The sequence below is a fragment of the Euprymna scolopes genome, chromosome 16 (assembly GCF_053919585.1).
Source record: "Euprymna scolopes isolate OS-2025 chromosome 16, ASM5391958v1, whole genome shotgun sequence".
NCBI classification, from domain to species: domain Eukaryota; kingdom Metazoa; phylum Mollusca; class Cephalopoda; order Sepiida; family Sepiolidae; genus Euprymna; species Euprymna scolopes.
In genome coordinates, this window is record NC_136497.1 from 109592530 (window position 1) to 109617130 (window position 24601).

The following is a 24601-nucleotide window of genomic DNA, read 5'->3' on the forward strand; positions in this document are numbered from 1 at the left end:
TTCGTAGTGATTCAGGTATGTAGGTTCTGAGGGTAGATGTTGATACACACCAGATGGATGACCCTTGTATTTCATAAGTTTTCAACTGACTTCTGTATTTTATAAGTTCCTCATCAGTTTTCTGTGATTTGCAGATAGCTGGTAAATCAGAGGGTCAAATGGTCACTGCACACCTTGGTCAAGATATACAATCAGCAACAATGTTATCTTCTTCTCTGATATATAATACATCCACAACATATTCCGTGATGATTAATAGATACCGTTATTGTATACCGGCTTTGGTGTTTTTTTCTTGAATGCTAGAGACAGTGATTTATGAGCAGAAGACAGGGTAACATTTGTAGTTTCTATTTGTAGTTTAAAATGCAGGACTACTTGATATGCCACTCATAGTTCTTTCTTAAAGGTGGAGTATTAATTCATGATAAAATTTTTAAATCATCTTGAAAAACTGAAGAAATTGTGATATAGCTTAGATTACAGACTGTCACATCATCACTATTATAATAAAATATAATTTGAAAATTTGTAAATAAAAACACAAACCAGGTGTGAAAGCTGATGCAAATATTTTTAATATAATTTTTTTATACAAATTGAGAAGAATCTTGTTTTAGCATGAGTGCTTGTTAGTTGAAGTAATTATTTGTGCATAACAACAAGACGAATACGGCTACATTGTTGATATTAACCAGTAAAAATTCTCTTTCTTATTTAGGATAATGATTTTGTGTGAACCGACGTGTACGTTATGATGAGGAAACATTATTTAAGAACATTTAAAATGAGCATTGTACAAAGTTGAAAATTTGATTTTCATAAAAGTTCATTCAAAAAGTATATTTTTAATGAAGACAGATGACTGTTTCAAATATAAAAATTTAAATAATAATAATAATAATACCTATCATTTTACAGGTTTTTCTATGGGACTCTTTTTTATTTCTCAAATGTGAAGGAATTCATCATTTTTAGCAGAGAAGCACTTTAAATAGCAATAAAATCACAGATTGATTTTTCACTCTACACATACATGTGTGTGTGTGTGTGTGTGTGTGTGTGTGTGTGTGTGTGTGTGTGTGTGTGTGTGTGTGTGTGTGTGTGCGCGCGTGTGTGTGTGTGTGTGTGTGTGTGTGTGTGTCTAACATAAAGTTGCCATATTTTCAAAGTCAGGCCCAAATATCAGTAGATCTGATAAATCGGTAAATAGAAATTGATAAAAAGAATTTCCTGTTTTTCTCTGTCTGTGTTCAACTTCTGATATCAGATAAGCAATTATATATATATTTTTAAACTATATATATATTTCCTATAATTAATTGTATATCTCATTATTAGGTAAGAAAAGCTTTTCCTACTCACTATGATATAAATACTTTTAAGGATACAAGGACTCGTTCATGTTGGGTTGAAAAATAATGAAGGGCTTCATCTCCAAACTAAATGTAAATTATCATCATAATTCTATTGTCTAAATACTCATTGATTTTACTATTCTTACTAATTTTGTTTTAAGGTGATGTCTTCCAGCATTCTTCTACTGTTTGTCTTTTGCTATAAATATTAAACTCTATTTGTAAATTTTTCAACAAACAAATCATACAAAATCTCCATTTACATGTATTTTTTTTTAAATCACTTGGTTTTTTCAACACAAATTTAAATTTTCACTATTTATTTAGTTATAATATGAATAACATTAATTATTCTATGGTTTTAGATATCCAGAGAATAAATTATACCTTGTTTTAATACTTCTGCAAAAATGTTTATGTTTAACATAAAATTAAATGCTATTTTAAAAATCATATTTAAAAACATAAAACATAAAATTAAATGCTATTTTAAAAATTATATTTAATAGCATTTATATTAAAAACACACAACATAAAATTAAATGCTATTTTAAAAATCATACGTAAAAACATACAACATAAAATCAAATGCTTTTTTTTAAATCATATTTAAAAACATATAACATAAAATTAAATGCTATTTTAAAATTTATATTTAATAGCATTTATATTAAAAGTATACAACATAAAATTAAATGCTTTTCTAAAAATCATATTTAAAAATATACAACGTAAAATTCAATGCTTTTTTGAAAATTATATTTAAAAACATGCAACATAAAATTAAATGCTATTTTAAAAATCATATTTAAAAACATGCAACATAAAATTAAATCCTATTTTAAAATCATATTTAAAAACATACAACATAACATTAAATGCTATTTTAAAAATCATATTTAAAAAGACACAACTAAAAATTAAATGCTATTTTAAAAATCATATTTAAAAACATGCAACATAAAATTAAATGCTATTTTAAAAATCATATTTAAAAAGATACAACTAAAAATTAAATGCTTTTTTAAAAATCATATTTAAAAACATACAACATAAAATTAAGTGCTATTTTAAAAATCATATTTAAAAATATACAACATAAAATTAAATGCTATTTTTAAAATCATATTTAAAAATATAAAACATAAAATTAAATGCTATTTTAAAAATCATATTTAAAAATATACAACATAAAATTAAGTGCTATTGTAAAAATCATATTTAAAAACATACAACATAAAATTAAGTGCTATTTTAAAAATCATATTTAAAAATTTAAAACATAAAATTAAATGCTATTTTTAAAATCATATTTAAAAATATACAACATAAAATTAAGTGCTATTTTTAAAATCATATTTAAAAATATACAACATAAAATTAAGTGCTATTTTAAAAATCATATTTAAAAATATCCAACATAAAATTAAATGCTATTTTAAAAATCATATTTAAAAACATACAACATAAAATTAAGTGCAATTTTAAAAATCATATTTAAAAAAATACAACATAAAATTAAGTGCTATTTTAAAAATCATATTTAAAAATATAAAACATAAAATTAAATGCTATTTTTAAAATCATATTTAAAAACATAAAATTAAATGCTTGTTTAAAACTCACATTTAAAAACACACAACATAAAATTAAATGCTGTTTTAAAAATCATATTTAAAAACATACAACATAAAATTAAATGCTTTTTTTTTTTAATTATATTTAAAAACATACAACATAAAATGAAATGCTGTTTTAAAATTATATTTAAAAACATACAACATAAAATTAAATGCTGTTTTAAAATTATATTTAAAAATATAAAACATAAAATTAAATGTTTTTTTAAAAATCATATTTAAAAACATACAACATAAAATTAAATGCTTTTTTTTAAATTATATTTAAAAACATACAACATAAAATTAAATGCTGTTTTAAAAATCATATTTAAAAACACACAACATAAAATTAAATGCTTTTTTTTTAAATTATATTTAAAAACATACAACATAAAATTGAATGCTGTTTTAAAATTATATTTAAAAACATAAAACATAAAATTAAATGCTGTTTTAAAATTATATTTAAAAACATACAACATAAAATTAAATGCTGTTTTAAAATTATATTTAAAAACATACAATATAAAATTAAATGCTGTTTTAAAATTATATTTAAAAACATAAAACATAAAATTAAATGCTGTTTTAAAATTATATTGAAAACATAAAATTAAATGCTATTTTAAAAATCATATTTAAAAACATAAAATTAAATGCTATTTTAAAAATCATATTTAAAAACGTACAAAATAAAATTAAATGCTTTTTTTAAAAATCATATTTAAAAACATATAACATAAAATTAAATGCTATTTTAAAAATTATATTGAAAAAGCAGGTAAAACTAGCTGATAAAATATGTAAGCCTTCTGTGGAGCTAACCGCTTCAATATAATTCCAGAAACATATAGTGAGAAAACACGGAACATTTTATATATTGAATATACTATATTTATAATTTTTTTATGGTGGGAAGTTAAAATATGGAGGGGGGGGATTAGCGATTTTTGAAAATTTCAGATGATAAAAGTTAAAAATCTAGCGATTTTATGGACATTTCTTTCTCCTGATCTTGTGGGGTTTTTTAAATCTCAGTTGCCAACACTGCATCAATAAAAAAACACTACAGGCTTAATGTAAACAGAATGTGTTTACAATATCGGTAAATTTTCAATGGGTTTAATCACATGGTTATTGATAATGAAAATTGCAGTATTTATCAAATAATGATCGCAGAATATAATGAACTAATTATTTTTACTTAACTCTTAGTGAAAATGTTTTATTTTGTTTAAACAAAAAATACCTTCACTAAAGTTATGGTTTTCAGTAGTAAATAAAAAACGCAAGAATTTATTTTTGCATTTTTTATATAAATAAAGCATCGTAATTTGTAACAATAAAAAATAATTTTTACAGTAACGTTACGAAAAAAGCCCCTAAAGTCCGTATTAATGAATTTGATATAACTCAAAGAAAAATGAATTCTCGCATACTATTCAGAAAATTAAAGATTCAATTAGATTCCTATTTCAGTCACCTAAATTATTTAGGGTGAAATGAGTTTAGGAATTTATAGCCAAACCTAAATTTTTTTTTTTTTGCTTAAAAAAAATAGATTTTTAAAGTTTAAAATACAGTAAGTAAGTTGATATAGATTTTTAAAGTTTAAAATACAGTAAGTTAGTTGAAATTTGCATAGAATGCTCTGCTTTATGGTTGTTGTAAAAATGGAACAGAAATTTGAATTTCATTCCCTTTTAAATTCGGTACATTTTTACATTACGTCCAACTCATCGTTCACATTCGACACATCAACTTTTATAGTTTTTCGGGTATGCTGGCAAGGTTAGGGGTGTCTATTCCGAAAGCCATTCTTAACATGGGTAGATTAGTAGGTGTGTCAGAAATTTCATGAAAAATAGTGAATAATTCCACCCTGTCTTTCCAAGCTTATAACTCCTCTAAAAATGTAATTCAAGCCCTAATTTCTTTTTTTTTCAATTAAAGGAGCAAGGACCAAGGTTTCATTAAAAAAAAACAAAAAAAAAAACCAAACAACGTGTTTTTTTTTACAAAAAGGTTTTAAACTTCGGATTTACAGATAAATTTCTAAAAAACACTGCGTTTTTTTGTTTTAAATTTGAATATATTATTTATTGACCTTTTCTCTTCAATTTGTGATATATAACACTTTGGTGAGTAAATTATTTACTTTTTAATAGACATTTCAAAATGGGAGGCGTGAATTATTCGAACGCCTGTCTTTCCAAACTTATAACTACTCGAAAAATGTAATTGAAGCTCTAATTTTTTTTTTCAATTAAAGGAGCAAGGACCAAGGTTTCATAAAAAAACAAAAGCAAAAACAAACAACGTGGTTTAAAAAAAAAAGGTTTTAAACTTCGAACTTTACAGGTAAATTTCTAAAAAGCACTACTTTTTTGTTTTAAATTTGAATATATTACTTATTGACCTTTTCTCTTCAATTTGTGATATATATATTTGGTGAGTGAATTAATTATTTACTTTTTAATAGACACTTGAAAATGGGTGGGGGGGCGTGAATTAAAAAAAAAACGTTTGTCTAAAATATATTCAGTTTATTGGAAAGAGCATAAAATTTCACATTGACCCTGAAAATATCGTAAAAATAGAATCAATAGAAAAATTTGGATAGAATTTTAAAGTTTAAAAATTGAAAAATATTGAGTTCGTAAAATTCATTACTGTTTTTTAAAAAATAAAAAAAAATATTTCTATTACTTTTAAAACAACTTTAATAGTTTATTTTGGAAGTATAATCCATAAAGAAAATAAACAACCCACTTTTAAAAGAGAAATTACGAGTTTTTTATATTTTATTCGCAGTTTTGTGATAGGGGTGTAAAATTTCTACAAAAATTCTGATACATCTACTAGATTGGAGTGTTTATTTGTTGTAAACGTACCCGACAACCTATAAATGTCGACATTTCCAATGTGAATGGTAAGCTGGACTTATGTAAAAAATAACAAAAAGATATACCAAACTGACTTTTTCGTTTAAAAATGGAATTATTTCCCTTTCATTATTAACTTTTTTTTCTTTTTTTTTATAAATATTTTGTGTTTTATATACATAAAGTACAATTGTTGAGTGTTACTGTTTTTATTATATTCGTTTGGGGGGCACAATTAAAAAATTAAGAAAGATTAAAACGAAGCGAAATTTAAGTTTCTGTTCCATTTTTACAACAACCGTAAAACAGCGCATACTCAGCAAGTTTTATCGTAATTTATAAGCATAATGTTGAAAAACTAAATCAACATTGTATTTATTTTTTTGCATAATTAATGATGGAAGTATTTTTCTGTTTATTTTCTGAACATCTGTTAAAAAAAAAATAAATTGTACATTCTCTTGAAAAAAAGAATCAAACTTTTCTCTACTTTCACATAACTATTTACAGTGTTCATGTAAAGCATTCATCTGTTCTTTTTATAATAAAAATTCCGTTTTCAAAGAGAAACGTTTACTGCCAAATTTCTTTAAAAAAAAAAGTGCAAGTTTTCCTGAAAAAAAAACTTTCACCTAACAATTTATGGTAAAAAATTAATCTTTTTTTTGGGGGAAAAAATAACAACTTTTATTGCAAATTGCAAAAAATAATAAAAGTAAATAAACGAACAAAATGCAATTTTTTTCTTGAGGAATGTGTTCCATTTTAACAAACTGAGCCACAGCCACGCGTGGCCGGATACAGCTAGTATATATATATATATATATATATATATATATATATATATATATATATATATTGTGGCTACAGGGAAAACTAAAAAATAGCTATCACATAGTATAATTTTGACCTTCCCAAGTAATGGTAGTTTTGTATCTAGCCATTCAATAATATTTAACAGTTTATAATTATTATTATTCAATTTTAGGACTAACACTATTTTATAAATAGCTATTTTCAATTTTTATTGGAATTGAAAATTGACCATCTTAGCACTGCCTCTCATAAATGTACATGCAAAAGGAATTTGTCGAAAATGTATGTTAAGCTTGAGTCACAATATAATTAAATTTCAAAATGTAAGCCAACAGTTTTATAATGTAACATATTAATTTGTAAACAGTTTTCTCAATTTTTTAAATAAAAATTATAATGTAACCAAATCTGATTCTTATAATTTAAGATGCTGACTAACATTTTTGGTGATTTGGTGTCATTATTCACCGTTAAATATGATTTTAAAGTTTCTCTTCTGCAAAAAGTAAATTCTTCAAAACACTAAGCAAAACTTAATTTTTAATTAGAATATTTGCATATTTTTATTTTATTTCTTAATCTGCCTCTTATATTTGTACTTTTGATTTAATGACATGTTTGTAAACAACACTGAACAATTATTTGTGAAGTTTAAATTAATTTAATCATGAGTGGTATTTTCATGTTCCAACATAAAATAAAATATTATTTATTTTTGCCTAATTTAAGAGTTTATCCAATATGAACATCATGAGTTATAGATGCACAGACTTTTAAAGAAATGAAATCTAAATTTATACATGCAGTGACACACAAAATATGTTTTTATATTTTGCAAAGAAAATAATAATTTATATTAAGACTATAAATCTAAAATTTTGCTTGAACAAAGAAAATACTTATTCTATTGATAAAATTATAGAACACAAGATATCACCAAGGCCTTTGACAAGATCTGGCATGAAAATCTTCATAGGAAAATATGTTCCTCTCTGTGTAAAATTTATTGACAAATTCGACAAAGAAATGAATAAGATAAAATATGCAGTTTGACAATTTTTGTAATTTGAAATCATAATGAATCTATGACATGATACTATATGAAATTTTATGCCTCATTGTTTCCAATGATTCTCTTCAACCTGTGTAACTGCTATTGTACATAGGCACCAAGCATTTTTATGTTTCAACTGTCATAAGTCAATTTAAACTAAGCAAAAATTTATAACATTAAGAAACCATGATAGCTACAAATAAGAGTATGTATATTGAGATGACTAGAAACCACATTATGTCACAGAAATCAGGAACTCACAATTTCTGGAAAATCTGTAATAGTATGGTGATCAATCAACAATTCCTTATCAATCCACAATGAAGTTGCTTCTATGGCAACAAACAATTCCTTAATGATTTTCTCATCAATTTACCCTAATTTCACCTTGAACTCCACAAACCACTGTTTCCCTAATTTTCCACTACAAACAAAAACCAAATTATCTAATCATTAATCACCCTTTTTCATGTCCTGGTTATCATCAAAAACCTTGACACTCTTAAGCATGTGAACCAGATCTTATCTATAATAATAAATAAATGCTCTACTGAACTGCCCTTTGTCCTTTCCACATTCTATTCCAAATGCCTTACAGAATCTTGATAGCTGAATAATTACATTATCGGTATCAGTTTCCAAGAACTCTAGCAAAATAAGTGGCTCACAAAATTATTGTCCCATAAGTCCCTGTTTTTCACTATAGTCTTTAAATCATTTATCTAGCAATAGTGTATTAGCTTGATAAGACTAAACTTATCTGTGACCAATATTTTGGACTTAGGCAATCCCATTCTAGAGCAGATATCCTAACGGTCATTTCTGAACATATATACTACACACTGGATAAGTTAAATGAATCTAAGATGAGAGCAGTTAATATCTCCAAGGCTTTGAACAAGGTTTGGCATGAAAGTTTTCTCAGGTGAATCAACTCATGTGGTATTACTTATTTAGATTTCTATTTTTCCAACGGTCAGCATATACATTTCATTTAAACAATCACTGGATTGAAACAAAATTAAAACTGCCTCAGTCTATAAGGATTAATTTCTCAATTTTGTAACAGGACAATTGGGGTGGTGGCATCTTCAGTTTTTGTAAGAAAATTTTCATTTTATTTTGTTTGAGGGTATGAGGTATTATTTCAAATTTTCGATTTTTTTTACAGTTTATTTTTTGAGGAAGGGGGTTTCTACATTTTAAAATTAGCGACTACTAAACAAAAAAATGATCATGATGGAAACTTTCCATGCTTACAGCGAATTCTGAAATTTCTGTTGCCATTTATGAAAATGCAGGTAAATAACTTCCTTTTTACATACTGAATGCTGAAATAATGCTATCATTCACAAACACTTTCTTAACACGTTAATTATTCTGTACTTTCACTTAATAATTTTATAAACAAATGATATTGTAACAATTGTATTTCAGTTGAAAATCTGGAACTTTTACCGTATAGGCATCTGTAGATATACATGCTTTATGTAAGCAGTTTCGACTACAAATGGAGTAAGCTGAATCCAGTTCTGCTATTCCGGATTTTAGCGAAATATATAAATACAAATATTGTTTGATTTTCTCTAATCAAACGATTTTATTGAAAATATGATCAATTTCTACTTGTAATAGAAAAATTACAGTTAGAAATTGATCATTTTCATTTTTTTTTACAATTAGAAATATATCCTATTCAGGTTACCATATATGAGCAAATTCAAATGAACATCTACAGAGGTATTGGCTTCATTTGCTTAACATTAATGGTATTTGTGCTAATACTAATAAGAAATAACATCAACTTAAAATAACAAATTCTCCAAGGTTGGGCATGAAATTTCTTAACTTAATTTGCTTTTCCGAGCATGGATCAGGTAGTTTTTAATAATTCAACTTTTCTATGTCAACAATCCGAGCACGGGTCAGATAGTTTTTAATAATTCAACTTTTCTATGTCAACAATGCTTTTAAAATGAGAACATTCAATTTCTACAATATAATATTGTGTTGTCGGTTTTCAAAGTCAGACCCAAATAGTATTTAAACTCATAAAACTTTGCTTCTGACTAGAAAATTTTCCTACAATTTATTTTTAAAGGCATTTGAATATATAATATAAAACGTTTGAAATAAACACTTTAAAATAAAAATCAACAAAGGGGATAACTCAGGTTTTAAATATAGTAGGAGTTGTCTAACTTAAATTTAAAAAAATGGGCAAACAAATAAAAATTAAAAACTAAAATAACTTCACTTTAATGATGGGAAGATAGAGCTACTTAAATAAAATAAAAATGTTTGGCATTTCAATATCTTAATTGGTTGTGTTCTTTCTTTTATAATTATGAGATTAACACCAAAGATGAGAACAGTAGTCTGAACAATCCAAATATTATGAATCCTTATCTAAAAAATTCTGAAACATTATTTCAAATTAGTACAGACCCAAATGGAAATGACCTGATGCTCTTTTCATTTCATAAATACACATTTTGAATACTATCGACTATGGTTCTTTGGAAAAAAGGACAAAACATTCTTTCCATCATTCACCAATAAGAGCTACACGTGAAGAAAGTTTGAGGTTGGCTAAAACGTTTTGAGCATAACACCCAAGATGAAAACAATGGTCCGAACAATCCAAATAATACAAATTGCTTTTCATTTTTGCTCTTTGTTGAATAATAAGTCGTTTGGGCTTTAAAAGTGTATTTCACTAATAGTTTCATTTTACTATAATTATACCATCATAAAATAAGATAAAGTCAAGTATTAATAATTTCATGTTTTAGATGAAAATAAATGTTTTTGATATGAACTATTAGTCAATATTTTTAACACATAATATCAACATTTTTAACATGCAGTTTTTAGTATGCATTTTAGAATCCAAATTATGAAGGAGATTGACAATGGTGTCTTCATATAAAGAATTTACCTCCTGTCGTTTTTTAAGTTTTTGTTCTGGGCATAATAATTATTAACACTTGTTTTCCTTAAACACAACCAACATATAAAGTTACATCATTGGATTTTCAAAGTTAGACCCAAATAGCATTTAAGCTGACAAATCAGACTTTCTGACTAACCAATTTTCATTTGTTATTGTTGAACTGGCAATATGATAATGTACTTCACTACAATTTTAAAAAGTACTGAAAAACCGCACAGATGGCTATTAATATGAAACATTTTAAAATACTCACCTTAAAATATAAATCAGTAAGGGGGATGACTCATATTTTAGATTAAGTAATATAATAAGAGTTTTGCAAAGAAATAAAAATTAAAAACTAAAATAGCATCACTGCATTCCAACGACTAATACAAGTAGTTTTTTATCAAAAGTGTACAAAACATTAATAAATTAACCCTATCTGAAAACAATATTTTTATTTTCTTTTTTGATGAATATCAGTTATTTTGAAAGCAGCTTTTACTCTGATATATTTTTTTAAATATCGGTTATTTTTAATGGAATTAATTACCTTATTTGTTTTAGAAAATTTTTCCTGAAAAAATTGATTTTTTTTTTGTTTAACTTGCAGGTAATGGAACATGAAAATCCTTATGTAATATTTCACAAACAACTAATATATATATATATATATATATATATATATATATATATATATATATATATATATATATATATATATATAAATTACATAATATATTTTTTCTTTGCATTTTGTTTATGAATAATGGCTCTTTCAAAAAGTGCATTGCCAAATTTATGTAGTTTTGCAGTTTATATTTTGCATTCTTCATTTTAGAAACTATATTATACAAAATATAGAAAATGATGTATGCATTTTTGCCATCTGAATGTACTAGATTTTTAAAGATCTTTTTTATGTTAATTCATTTATATAGAACTGTTTTAGACCAGTTATTGCAGTGATTGTTTTATACTTTTATTTATATTTTTTATTTAGCCTGATTTTCAGATCTTAAATACAAATATGTGGAATTTTTAACCATTGTATGTTTTATGCTTGAAATCTTTGCTTTTCAGTGTTTGTTAACCCCTCTGAAATTATATGCACATCATGAAAATGACTTATTCTTGATTGTTCATTTCTGTTATGATATGATAAAATTAGATTATTTAAAATATTATTTGATATTTCCTAAATTTATAAATAATAAAATTAAAAGTAAATAACTTAAATTGGTACTAATACTTTTTAAAAATGTAAAACTTTCAAATTTCTGCACATAGGCTTTAGATTGAACTTAATAGATTATATTTGATAATTTTCCTTTCTGGCATTGATGACCTGTAGATATTTTAAAATTATGTATTTTGACAAATGAAAAATAACAAAATTCTAAAGTTTTTTATGAAACAAATTTTGTGAAAATAACTGTCTCTTTCTATTTTACTATTCATGTTTTATCATACAAATTATCTGGACCTAAATTGAAGGAAATTCTTCCATCATAAAAACATCCCGGAAATAATAATTTTATGCTCATGTTATCGTTCTGAAAGTGTAAATATTTGCTTTATACATCATTTCAACAAACAAATGTCTATTTCCATTATAGTATTAATTTTTATAGAATAAGATTTGCACCCATATAACTAGAAACATGGATAAAACGAATTTGCATTTTCTTGGCGAATGTTTTAAAGAAAACTTTTATTTGTGATTGATTCGCTTTAGTTTTCTGAAATACTGCCAGCTTTTATAAAGTCATTTTCAGCTTTTTTGCACAAATCTTTAGCATTTTGAATTAAGGTGATGAAATTAATTTGGCTACAATTTTTTTTGCTTATTGTTTTGCTTTAGATTATTTTAAGTTTTTAGGTTTAGCTAGTGATGTCTATTGTTTAATATGAATTATTGTTATTGAAATACTTAAAGTATATTCTTTATTATTATTTAACATTTCATAAAATAAGAAATTTCAATGCATATTATTTTTTTTTGTTCATCAGAAAATACTATTTTGCATGTATTGTATAAATAGTTTTGAAAAGATTTAAACAGTCTTTTTTTAGCAAACTATATATATCATATATTTTTCATAAATCAAAAGTGTAAATGTTTTTATAATTAAATATTAATCTTATTCAATAATTTTTTCATAATTTTGTATTTATTTGTAAAAGAGTAATCATTAATTTTAAGTTTTTATATAACTTTTAAGTAGCATAATGACTTAAAGCAAATAAAATTCAGACATATTTTAATTATTGCATACATATATATATATATATATATATATATATATATATATATATATATATATATATATATATATATATATATATATAGCTAAAACCTTAAAATCAAACAAATAACATTTTTTCTTGTCTCTTTTGGTAACTTGTTGTAAAACTGCAAATTATTTGCAGTCGAATATTTCGTTTCTTATTTTCCAGCTCCGAATCTCTTTTTTTCTCATTCATTCGTTTCGTTTGGCCAACGAATTTGTGGACTAAAGGTGTATTTTCTTCACAAAATGGTTTTATGAACATTGTAAATCATTAAAAGAAAGTTATTACAAATGCATAACTTTTAATGAATAAATCAATTCTAATTAATTAAACATGAATTTATATTTTCTTCTCATTACTCATGAAACATCCTGAAAAAATATTTAATTGTCTTTTATTATTCCTCTAGTGTCTGCCGACTTTCAAGCAACTTCATAATTCCATCCTCCAAGAACCTTTCATCTTTCTCAACACACTTGAAGTGTCTTTTGCAGATTCCGAGAGGATTGAAATATTTTTTCATTCATAGAATTTGGTAAAGACTTTAACAAATGGTAGTGTGGAATATGAGTGAAACATTTCTAATGGGGATGTAACATGTTTGGTCAAGAAACATTAAGTCTTTTCTAATTCTCCATAGTTATTCTTCATTGCTGCATTCTTCACTTGATTCAATCATTTATCAAGAATGTGTTCATATAATATCCTTCCAATTTAAATATAAGATATTTTTTTCATTGCAAATTGTTTAAGGTGATATTTATACATTTGATGGTGTCCACTTTAATTGATCTTTTCTGTATTATGGTAAATTGTCCACTTTTCACTTGAACATATATTTTTCATTTTATTTAAACAAGTAATGATGTTTTCAATGGTGTCTTTTTCTGAAGTTATGTATAAACCACACATGAAAACCACTAATATAAAAGCAACTAACATAAACAAGCTGGTGCAAGTGATTATTACTACTGCCTGATTTAAAGTATTTTTAGTCTGTTAGCTAATGTGGTATAATGTTTTACTTAACTTTTAATTAATGTCTTGTAATTGGTCAACTTGAATTTGCAGCATCAATCAGTAAGAAATCTCTTGCTTGAAATTTCACAAACCATTTGATCAATTCACTATTTTCTTCTTGAATTTCACAAATCGGTTTTTGTGTTTGAATTGATTCATAAAATAAAACAGTAAATCATATCAAAAATATAATTTGCTTTTATGTCTATTTCTCAATATGTTTGGATGATGTTTTTAGGTTACTACAGTTATCACGTTCAGTCAACACATTTTTAATATTATTAATTAAAATTAAACATTAAAACTAAACCATTTAACAAAAAGTAATATTTTTCCACAAACCAATGTTAAATTTTTATTATTGTATTTCATTGATGTATCCAGTATATTTTCATATCGATGAATGTTGTTTCTGGAAATTTTATTAATTGGATTCATAGAGACTTTAGGTGATTTATTTGAGAACAACTTATTGCATAAAACTATTATATTTAATTTTTTAAGAAAGCAGTAAATCACGGTTACTTTAATAAGATATATGGAATAGTGAAATAATATCTCGTCAATCTGTAAATATCTTGTGCAAGATGGAAAGAAAATAAATTTTTTGTATTATGGATTATTTTATTGATTATTTCATTGATTATTTCATTGATTATTTCAAACTTTTAACTCTTGCACCAGTTATTTACATTGATCATGTTTTTTTTAAATGTTTTTTTTTTTTTTTACCAATTCAAATTACCATAACTGTTTTTTGTTATTAGAAGTTGTTTCCAAATCATACCAAGCAGCATTTTTAGGATCTGCCTAATCATGAACTGTATTATTTGGACTACTATACTTATCTTGGATGTTATTTTCACAATGGTTCAGTTGATGTAATGGCCTTCTTCAGGTGCATTTTTTTGAATTTGCAAATCTTTATGTTGAACTCGTGAATCTTTACGGAATTTCAAACGGAACCTTTTATTTGATTCACAGGGGTAGATTGTTCTCATTCCATGCTGAGGGTAGTAGTCTGAATAATCCAAACAATCCTTAAAAGGCAATTTTTGGTTCTAATCATAAAATCAAAATATTTTAATGTAAATTTATCGACTCATTCATTGCTCAAATTAGCTGCCATTCATAGAACATTTTTAATAAGATGAATCATAAATCAATTATATTGTATGCCTTTTTGACTCAATAAATTAAAGCTCAATAATTGAAATTGATTTTAAAATATTTCTTTTCTTATTATCATTTGATTTTCTATATATTTAAATAAATATTGAGTTTTTAGGTTCCATTAAAATCATGTGACAAATATATCAATCATTGTTCATGAAAAAGAAACATTAAGGACCTGATTAATTATATATATATATATATATATATATATATATATATATATATATATATATATATATATATATATATATATATATATATATATATAATTTGTAACTTTCGCTTTATTTTTCAACTGATTTCACTAATCTTAAATTGGATTTAACACTTTATTCTCTATCAATGTTCAACCATTGGATTAATTTTGTATCTCTGAAAATACCTACGTTGTCTCAATTATTTCTGACATTTATGTGTTTTTCTTTTATAATGTCAACACTGTGACATTTGTGGCACTTGAACTCACCTCCATTTGATCTGCTTCTTTCTCAGCAAACTCTTTTACACTTGCATCTTTTTAAATATGTAAAGCAATTTACCTCCAATTAATCTCCATTATCCTGCATGTCTCTGCTTTTTGTGTTTATGGTAATAAAGAACTCTGAGTATATCAGATCTATGCTTACAATGAGTTGGAAAGAAAATTCAATTATTTTTAAAAATAGTTTAATTTACATCTTACTATTTGCAAGAACGAACTTTTCAGGAATATATTTGGTTAAATTATGATTGAAGATGTTTCTCCTTTCTGGATGGAATCTAATTTTACCAATATTTAGCAATATATTCTTTAGAACTTTTAAAACTTATAATGTTGAAATGTCTTATAAACTTAGTTTTTCTGTAAATTGTTAAAATCTATCGATAAAATTGCCACATTATTTCTTTTATGTGATAGCAGTTACTTTATTTAACATTTGAATAAAAAAAATATGAGACTTTATTAAATTAAAGTCTCATACTTTTTTTTCAAATGTTAAATAAAGTAACTGCTATCACATAAAAGATATAATGTGGCAATTTTAAACATCTCAAAAGTGAAAGGAAATTTGATATCATTTTCAATCTGAATTGTGTGAATCCGATTGAGAATGTGAAAAATGTACAAACAAATTATGATATAATGATCCTTGTTTTTTTTCTTTTGTTGAATTATTTTAAAAATCCTACCTTTTCTATATTTAACTAAAATATTTAAAAATATAAAATGATTACACCTAACGAAATATTAATCTCATATCTTATTGCTTCTTTCTTTTTTAATTATTTAATACTCAAGAATAAGTGCATTTTAAATGCAGATAATTATATTTCTCAACCACCTACATCAATTCCAATCATTTCAGAGGGGTTATCTTGTATGCCTTTTCATGTCTCACTCCATTTGATTGATTTTCTAGCTTAACAAATATTGTTTTGTCAAGTATTCTTTATCTACATTTGCATAAAATATTGTTCTTCATATTTGTTAACACAGTTTTATCATAACTATTGTTTTATAATTTCTAGTTTGTCTGGAAAGGCCGAGGCAAAAGCGCAGGTCAAAAGAATGGGAAGGAAGCTTCAAAGCAAGTGGGTCTGCAAAATTAGTTGCTGTAGAATATGTGATCGAACCAACTGACACTGACTTTTAACAATTAAATGCTGTCTGTGTGTCTGTCAGTCTGTTTGTCCATTGTCTTTCCACTTAACCTGTTTGTGTGCCTGTACATATGTGTTTCAGTTTCTGACTTATATCTTCCTCCTCCTCCTCCTCCTCCTCCTCCTCCATTATAAATTCCATTTCATGTCTGTTCATTTCCTTCTTTGTCTCTATCTCTTCTTTTTTCTTTCCCGAGTTAAGAATGTGTACATTCTTTAAGTTACCCAAAAGGATTCTAATGTATTGAGCTGTCAGTGTTAGATTATACATTCTGCACATCTCCAGCATTTATAAACTTGCATATATATATATATATATATATATATATATATATATATATATATATTAATATTTTAAGTTCATTAATATTATACATTTTAACTAAGCAAATTTTGTTTTGTCTACATAATGCATATGAGTTGTGAAATATTTGTATGCTGTATACAAGTGTGTTCAATTTTCTCTGTGTGTGTATGTGTGTGTGTATCATTAAATGTATGTGAGAATGTGTATATATTTTTGTATAAAAGTATTTGTATATTGATACACTGCACTAATTTAAAATCTACATACATGAAACACTGTACATGTATAATGTATGTACATGACATCGTATATATGTTTTATGTATATATGTGTAAGTTAAGTATGTATATATGTGTATTCATACATGTGTACAAGATGTAAAAGTCATTATAAAATCTCATTGTTGCTGTATTGTTTTAAATAAATATTGGAATCCATAAATTTGATGATGCCATAAGTTTTAATCTTTAGACAAAATTGATTTCTCAAAAGTGATAATTTCAACACTTGAATTGCATTTAGAATTCCCTTCCATCAAATGGTACATTGGAAGGTCATTTAGTTTAGCTTGTAAATGTTGTTTTAATGTTGAATCTTTTGTTGTTGTTTTCTTGTGTACATACATACATATATATATATATATATATATATATATATATATATATATATATATATATATATATATATATATATTTCTGTATTTGCTACAATTGCGTCAAATTAAAATATTGATTTCATTATTAAATGATAAAAGTTATAGTAACGAATAATTATAATTTGTATTCAAACCATTTAAATTTGGCTTATTTTAATCACTAGTCTCAACCTGGTTGATATATTCACAATATTTTTTGGTTAATCTTTGTAAACTTGGGAACCTATATAGAATCTAAAAGTTTGAGAAAATGCATCAGAAAAAGGTTGGCTGAAACATTATAAAACTAATTTCCAAAATAAGAAATGAGAGTCTGAATAATGCAAAATATCAATCATCATTGAAAACAATATTCCAAAACAATTTAAAATCATCCTTAACTTTAAAATCTAATGATAATTTAGCATTTTAATGAGAATGAAACCTGTTCCCAATTGAAAAAATTGCATAACATGTTATGCGATTTTTTATTGCTTCTACAATAACTGTATCATGAAGAATAGTTTTTGATCTGAAGGTCAATAATGTAAGAGCGTGAAGCAGCAGCGAGGTTTGCACCAATAGATTTATGTATGTATAGTTATCTGCTTTGCTGCTATTAGGGTTACATTTTACATGAAATTTGTTCATTTTTTTGTGGTTTTCAAAGCAAGGATAATTTTGTCATACTTTTTATATCTCATCATTTTGTTTTATTGTTCAACTTATTTTATTATTTATTATTTTATTATTTATTCTTCAAATATATTATGTGACTAGCTAAAACTAATAATAAAATAATAATAGCGACGAAATATATATATTAATATACATATTTTATCACTGTTATTATTTCATTATTAGTTTTAGCTGGTCGCATTATTGTGTTGCCTTTCATCACAATTGTTTAGATAAATATATTACTCAACCACATGAATATATAATTTTAGAATTTAAAATGTTTATTTCTAATGTGTGGGGTGGGATTTTCTTTAGTACAGACTTTTTTTTTCATATTGTTCGTAACATTTATAAGAGTCTCTTGGCCCTCAAGTGTGTTGCAATACAAAACAGCAATATTTGGTTAATAAGACAACAATATAATTTAGTTCTTTTGTTCAACCGTTTTTCACAATAACATTTTCCGTATTCATTGGAATAATTTATCTATTTCATATACTAGCATTTCAGTCTGGCGTTGCCCGGGTGTTTGAATGTGTATGTTGAGCAAAAAGTAAAAAAAGTGGTAGTAGGAAGGCAGGCTCCAACCCGTACCGCAAAGGAGGAAAAGAACGGGGTAAAACCTAACGTTTATGCTGTTACGACCATCGCCAAACCGGAAGCACCATTTTTTAAAATTAAGACTAGACAATCTAAAGGAGAGGATAACTTTAAAAAATATTGGCAAAAAAAGTGACCCCCCCCGCCCCCCGTAGAAAAGTGCCTAGTTGAAGAGGAAGATATTAATGTTTTTAGCCAATTTTTCGATATTTGTCATATGAAAGGTCGAACTTTAAAACGATACTGATCTTGGTAAAATCTGTTGCCTCTATTGAAAGTTTAAGACAAACATGCAAACAGACATACATATATACATTTATATATCGGTAACTAAAAATTTTCGACCCAAACTGATGAAAAAGCTTGCCCTATCTCTGAATACCCTTTATGTAAAATTTCAAATATTTAGACTAGAAATTGTCTGAGTAATTTGGAAGAGACTGCAGAGGTCATTTTTTTTAAACTTTGACCCCTATTATGACCCCTTTAAATTTATTGTTTTGGGCTCAAATAAAGTTATTAAGTTAGATCCACGTCCAAGGAACCTATATCTAAAGTTTCAAGTGCGTAGACCCAAAATTGTCGGAGGAGTTTGGTAGAGTTCTCAAAGGTCAAATCGTTGAACTTTGACCCCTTAATTGCCAAATTTCTGGCCAAAAACCGATCACATCGATTTTCCCAAATCTCAGTACCCTGTATATCAAATTTCGAGTCTGTAGACTAAAAATTGACAGTTATTGCATAGGGGAATGTACACACACACACACACACACACACACGCTCACTTTTATGTATATATATATATATATATATATATATATATATATATATATATAAATATATATATAGATTTGAAATTTATGATAACAAATAAGTAAAAGTGAGTGAAAAGTATGAACCATTTTATAGCCAACAAGAAGAATTACGATACAGGAATAAACTGTGCGCTTAGGTGGACAATATCCAGCTAGAAAGAATCAAGTTAGCTAGAAAATAAAACAAGTAAAAAAATGTTTAAAATCAATTGACTGTATAGAACAGTACTATAAGGAAAAAGAAAAAGCAAATTAGTCACAGGCAGCCAACATTGATCTGGTGAATAACCTATCAAAAGAGTCATTTTCAAAACAACACAAAATATAGCATGTTTACAACAGCAAAAGCAAGATATATTTCCATTTAGATGGAAGGAGTTATAAATGGTTGAATGAACTTTTTTTAAATCAATCCTTGATCAAAGAGAATATATGTGAGATTCAATTCAGTGATCAACAACATCCCTAAAATTTAGCTGATCATTGAATGTAATTGCTTTATTAAAATGAAATAACTGCAACAAATAACTGCCATAAAATTTAGCTGATCATTGAATGTAATTGCTTTATTAAAATGAAATAACTGCCACAAATAACTGCCATAAAATTTAGCTGATCATTGAATGTAATTGCTTTATTAAAATGAAATAACTGCCACAAATAACTGCCATAAAATTTAGCTGATCATTGAATGTAATTGCTTTATTAAAATGAAATAACTGCCACAAATAACTGCCATAAAATTTAGCTGATCATTGAATGTAATTGCTTTATTAAAATGAAATAACTGCCACAAATAACTGCCATAAAATTTAGCTGATCAGTGAATGTAATTGCTTTATTAAAATGAAATAACTGCCATAAAATTTAGCTGATCATTGAATGTAATTGCTTTATTAAAATGAAATAACTGCCACAAATAACTGCCATAAAATTTAGCTGATCATTGAATGTAATTGCTTTATTAAAATGAAATAACTGCCACAAATAACTGCCATAAAATTTAGCTGATCATTGAATGTAATTGCTTTATTAAAATGAAATAACTGCCACAAATAACTGCCATAAAATTTAGCTGATCATTGAATGTAATTGCTTTATTAAAATGAAATAACTGCCACAAATAACTTCCATAAAATTTAGCTGATCATTGAATGTAATTGCTTTATTAAAATGAAATAACTGCCACAAATAACTGCCATAAAATTTAGCTGATCATTGAATGTAATTGCTTTATTAAAATGAAATAACTGCCATAAAATTTAGCTGATCATTGAATGTAATTGCTTTATTAAAATGAAATAACTGCCACAAATAACTGCCATAAAATTTAGCTGATCATTGAATGTAATTGCTTTATTAAAATGAAAGAACTGCCACAAATAACTGCCATAAAATTTAGCTGATCATTGAATGTAATTGCTTTATTAAAATGAAATAACTGCCATAAAATTTAGCTGATCATTGAATGTAATTGCTTTATTAAAATGAAATAACTGCCACAAATAACTGCCATAAAATTTAGCTGATCATTGAATGTAATTGCTTTATTAAAATGAAATAACTGCCATAAAATTTAGCTGATCATTGAATGTAATTGCTTTATTAAAATGAAATAACTGCCACAAATAACTGCCATAAAATTTAGCTGATCATTGAATGTCATTGCTTTATTAAAATGAAATAACTGCCATAAAATTTAGCTGATCATTGAATGTAATTGCTTTATTAAAATGAAATAACTGCCACAAATAACTGCCATAAAATTTAGCTGATCATTGAATGTAATTGCTTTATTAAAATGAAATAACTGCCACAAATAACTGCCATAAAATTTAGCTGATCATTGAATGTAATTGCTTTATTAAAATGAAATAACTGCCACAAATAACTGCCATAAAATTTAGCTGATCATTGAATGTAATTGCTTTATTAAAATGAAATAACTGCCACAAATAACTGCCATAAAATTTAGCTGATCATTGAATGTAATTGCTTTATTAAAATGAAATAACTGCCACAAATAACTGCCATAAAATTTAGCTGATCATTGAATGTAATTGCTTTATTAAAATGAAATAACTGCCATAAAATTTAGCTGATCATTGAATGTAATTGCTTTATTAAAATGAAATAACTGCCACAAATAACTGCCATAAAATTTAGCTGATCATTGAATGTAATTGCTTTATTAAAATGAAATAACTGCCATAAAATTTAGCTGATCATTGAATGTAATTGCTTTATTAAAATGAAATAACTGCCACAAATAACTGCCATAAAATTTAGCTGATCATTGAATGTAATTGCTTTATTAAAATGAAATAACTGCCACAAATAACTGCCATAAAATTTAGCTGATCATTGAATGTAATTGCTTTATTAAAATGAAATAACTGCCACAAATAACTGCCATAAAATTTAGCTGATCATTGAATGTAATTGCTTTATTAAAATGAAATAACTGCCACAAATAACTGCCATAAAATTTAGCTGATCATTGAATGTAATTGCTTTATTAAAATGAAATAACTGCCACAAATAACTGCCATAAAATTTAGCTGATCATTGAATGTAATTGCTTTATTAAAATGAAATAACTGCCACAAATAACTGCCATAAATTTAGCTGATCATTGAATGTAATTGCTTTATTAAAATGAAATAACTGCCACAAATAACTGCCATAAAATTTAGCTGATCATTGAATGTAATTGCTTTATTAAAATGAAATAACTGCCATAAAATTTAGCTGATCATTGAATGTAATTGCTTTATTAAAATGAAATAACTGCCACAAATAACTGCCATAAAATTTAGCTGATCATTGAATGTAATTGCTTTATTAAAATGAAATAACTGCCACAAATAACTGCCATAAAATTTAGCTGATCATTGAATGTAATTGCTTTATTAAAATGAAATAACTGCCACAAATAACTGCCATAAAATTTAGCTGATCATTGAATGTAATTGCTTTATTAAAATGAAATAACTGCCATAAAATTTAGCTGATCATTAAATGTAATTGCTTTATTAAAATGAAATAACTGCCACAAATAACTGCCATAAAATTTAGCTGATCATTGAATGTAATTGCTTTATTAAAATGAAATAACTGCCACGAATAACTGCCATAAAATTTAGCTGATCATTGAATGTAATTGCTTTATTAAAATGAAATAACTGCCATAAAATTTAGCTGATCATTGAATGTAATTGCTTTATTAAAATGAAATAACTGCCACAAATAACTGCCATAAAATTTAGCTGATCAATGAATGTAATTGCTTTATTAAAATGAAATAACTGCCACAAATAACTGCCATAAAATTTAGCTGATCATTGAATGTAATTGCTTTATTAAAATGAAATAACTGCCATAAAATTTAGCTGATCATTGAATGTAATTGCTTTATTAAAATGAAAGAAATGCCATAAAATTTAACTGATCATTGAATGTAATTGCTTTATTAAAATGAAATAACTGCCACAAATAAGTGCCATAAAATTTAGCTGATCATTGAATGTAATTGCTTTATTAAAATGAAATAACTGCCACAAATAACTGCCATAAAATTTAGCTGATCATTGAATGTAATTGCTTTATTAAAATGAAATAACTGCCATAAAATTTAGCTGATCATTGAATGTAATTGCTTTATTAAAATGAAATAACTGCCACAAAATTTAGCTGATCATTGAATGTAATTGCTTTATTAAAATGAAATAACTGCCACAAATAACTGCCATAAAATTTAGCTGATCATTGAATGTAATTGCTTTATTAAAATGAAATAATTGCCATAAAATTTAGCTGATCATTGAATGTAATTGCTTTATTAAAATGAAATAACTGCCACAAAATTTAGCTGATCATTGAATGTAATTGCTTTATTAAAATGAAATAACTGCCACAAATAACTGCCATAAAATTTAGCTGATCATTGAATGTAATTGCTTTATTAAAATGAAATAACTGCCATAAAATTTAGCTGATCATTGAATGTAATTGCTTTATTAAAATGAAATAACTGCCATAAAATTTAGCTGATCATTGAATGTAATTGCTTTATTAAAATGAAATAACTGCCAAAAAATTTAGCTGATCATTGAATGTAATTGCTTTATTAAAATGAAATAACTGCCACAAAATTTAGCTGATCATTGAATGTAATTGCTTTATTAAAATGAAATAACTGCCACAAATAACTGCCATAAAATTAAGCTGATCATTGAATGTAATTGCTTTATTAAAATGAAATAACTGCCACAAATAACTGCCATACAATTTAGCTGATCATTGAATGTAATTGCTTTATTAAAATGAAATAACTGCCATAAAATTTAGCTGATCATTGAATTTAATTGCTTTATTAAAATGAAATAACTGCCACAAATAACTGCCATAACATTTAGCTGATCAATGAATGTAATTGCTTTATTAAAATGAAATAACTGCCACAAATAACTGCCATAAAATTTAGCTGATCATTGAATGTAATTGCTTTATTAAAATGAAATAACTGCCATAAAATTTAGCTGATCATTGAATGTAATTGCTTTATTAAAATGAAAGAAATGCCATAAAATTTAGCTGATCATTGAATGTAATTGCTTTATTAAAATGAAATAACTGCCACAAATAACTGCCATAAAATTTAGCTGATCATTGAATGTAATTGCTTTATTAAAATGAAATAACTGCCATAAAATTTAGCTGATCATTGAATGTAATTGCTTTATTAAAATGAAATAAC

At 25.4% G+C, this 24601-nt stretch overlaps 1 protein-coding gene across 7 annotated transcripts in view; it reads left to right on the forward strand.

The window, feature by feature from the left end:
- The window catches only part of LOC145296047 (regulating synaptic membrane exocytosis protein 2-like), an 874180-nt gene that overhangs the window by 543678 nt on the left and 305901 nt on the right, over nucleotides 1–24601 (forward strand). For 3 of the 7 annotated variants that reach the window (XM_080142091.1, XM_080142092.1, XM_080142095.1), the window contains one exon: nucleotides 16674–16736. The exons of the other annotated variants lie outside the window; for them this stretch is intronic. In XM_080142091.1, coding sequence (XP_079998217.1) covers nucleotides 16674–16736 — 63 coding nt within the window. The remainder of the gene's footprint in view (nucleotides 1–16673; nucleotides 16737–24601) is intronic. 7 annotated transcript variants of the gene reach the window in all.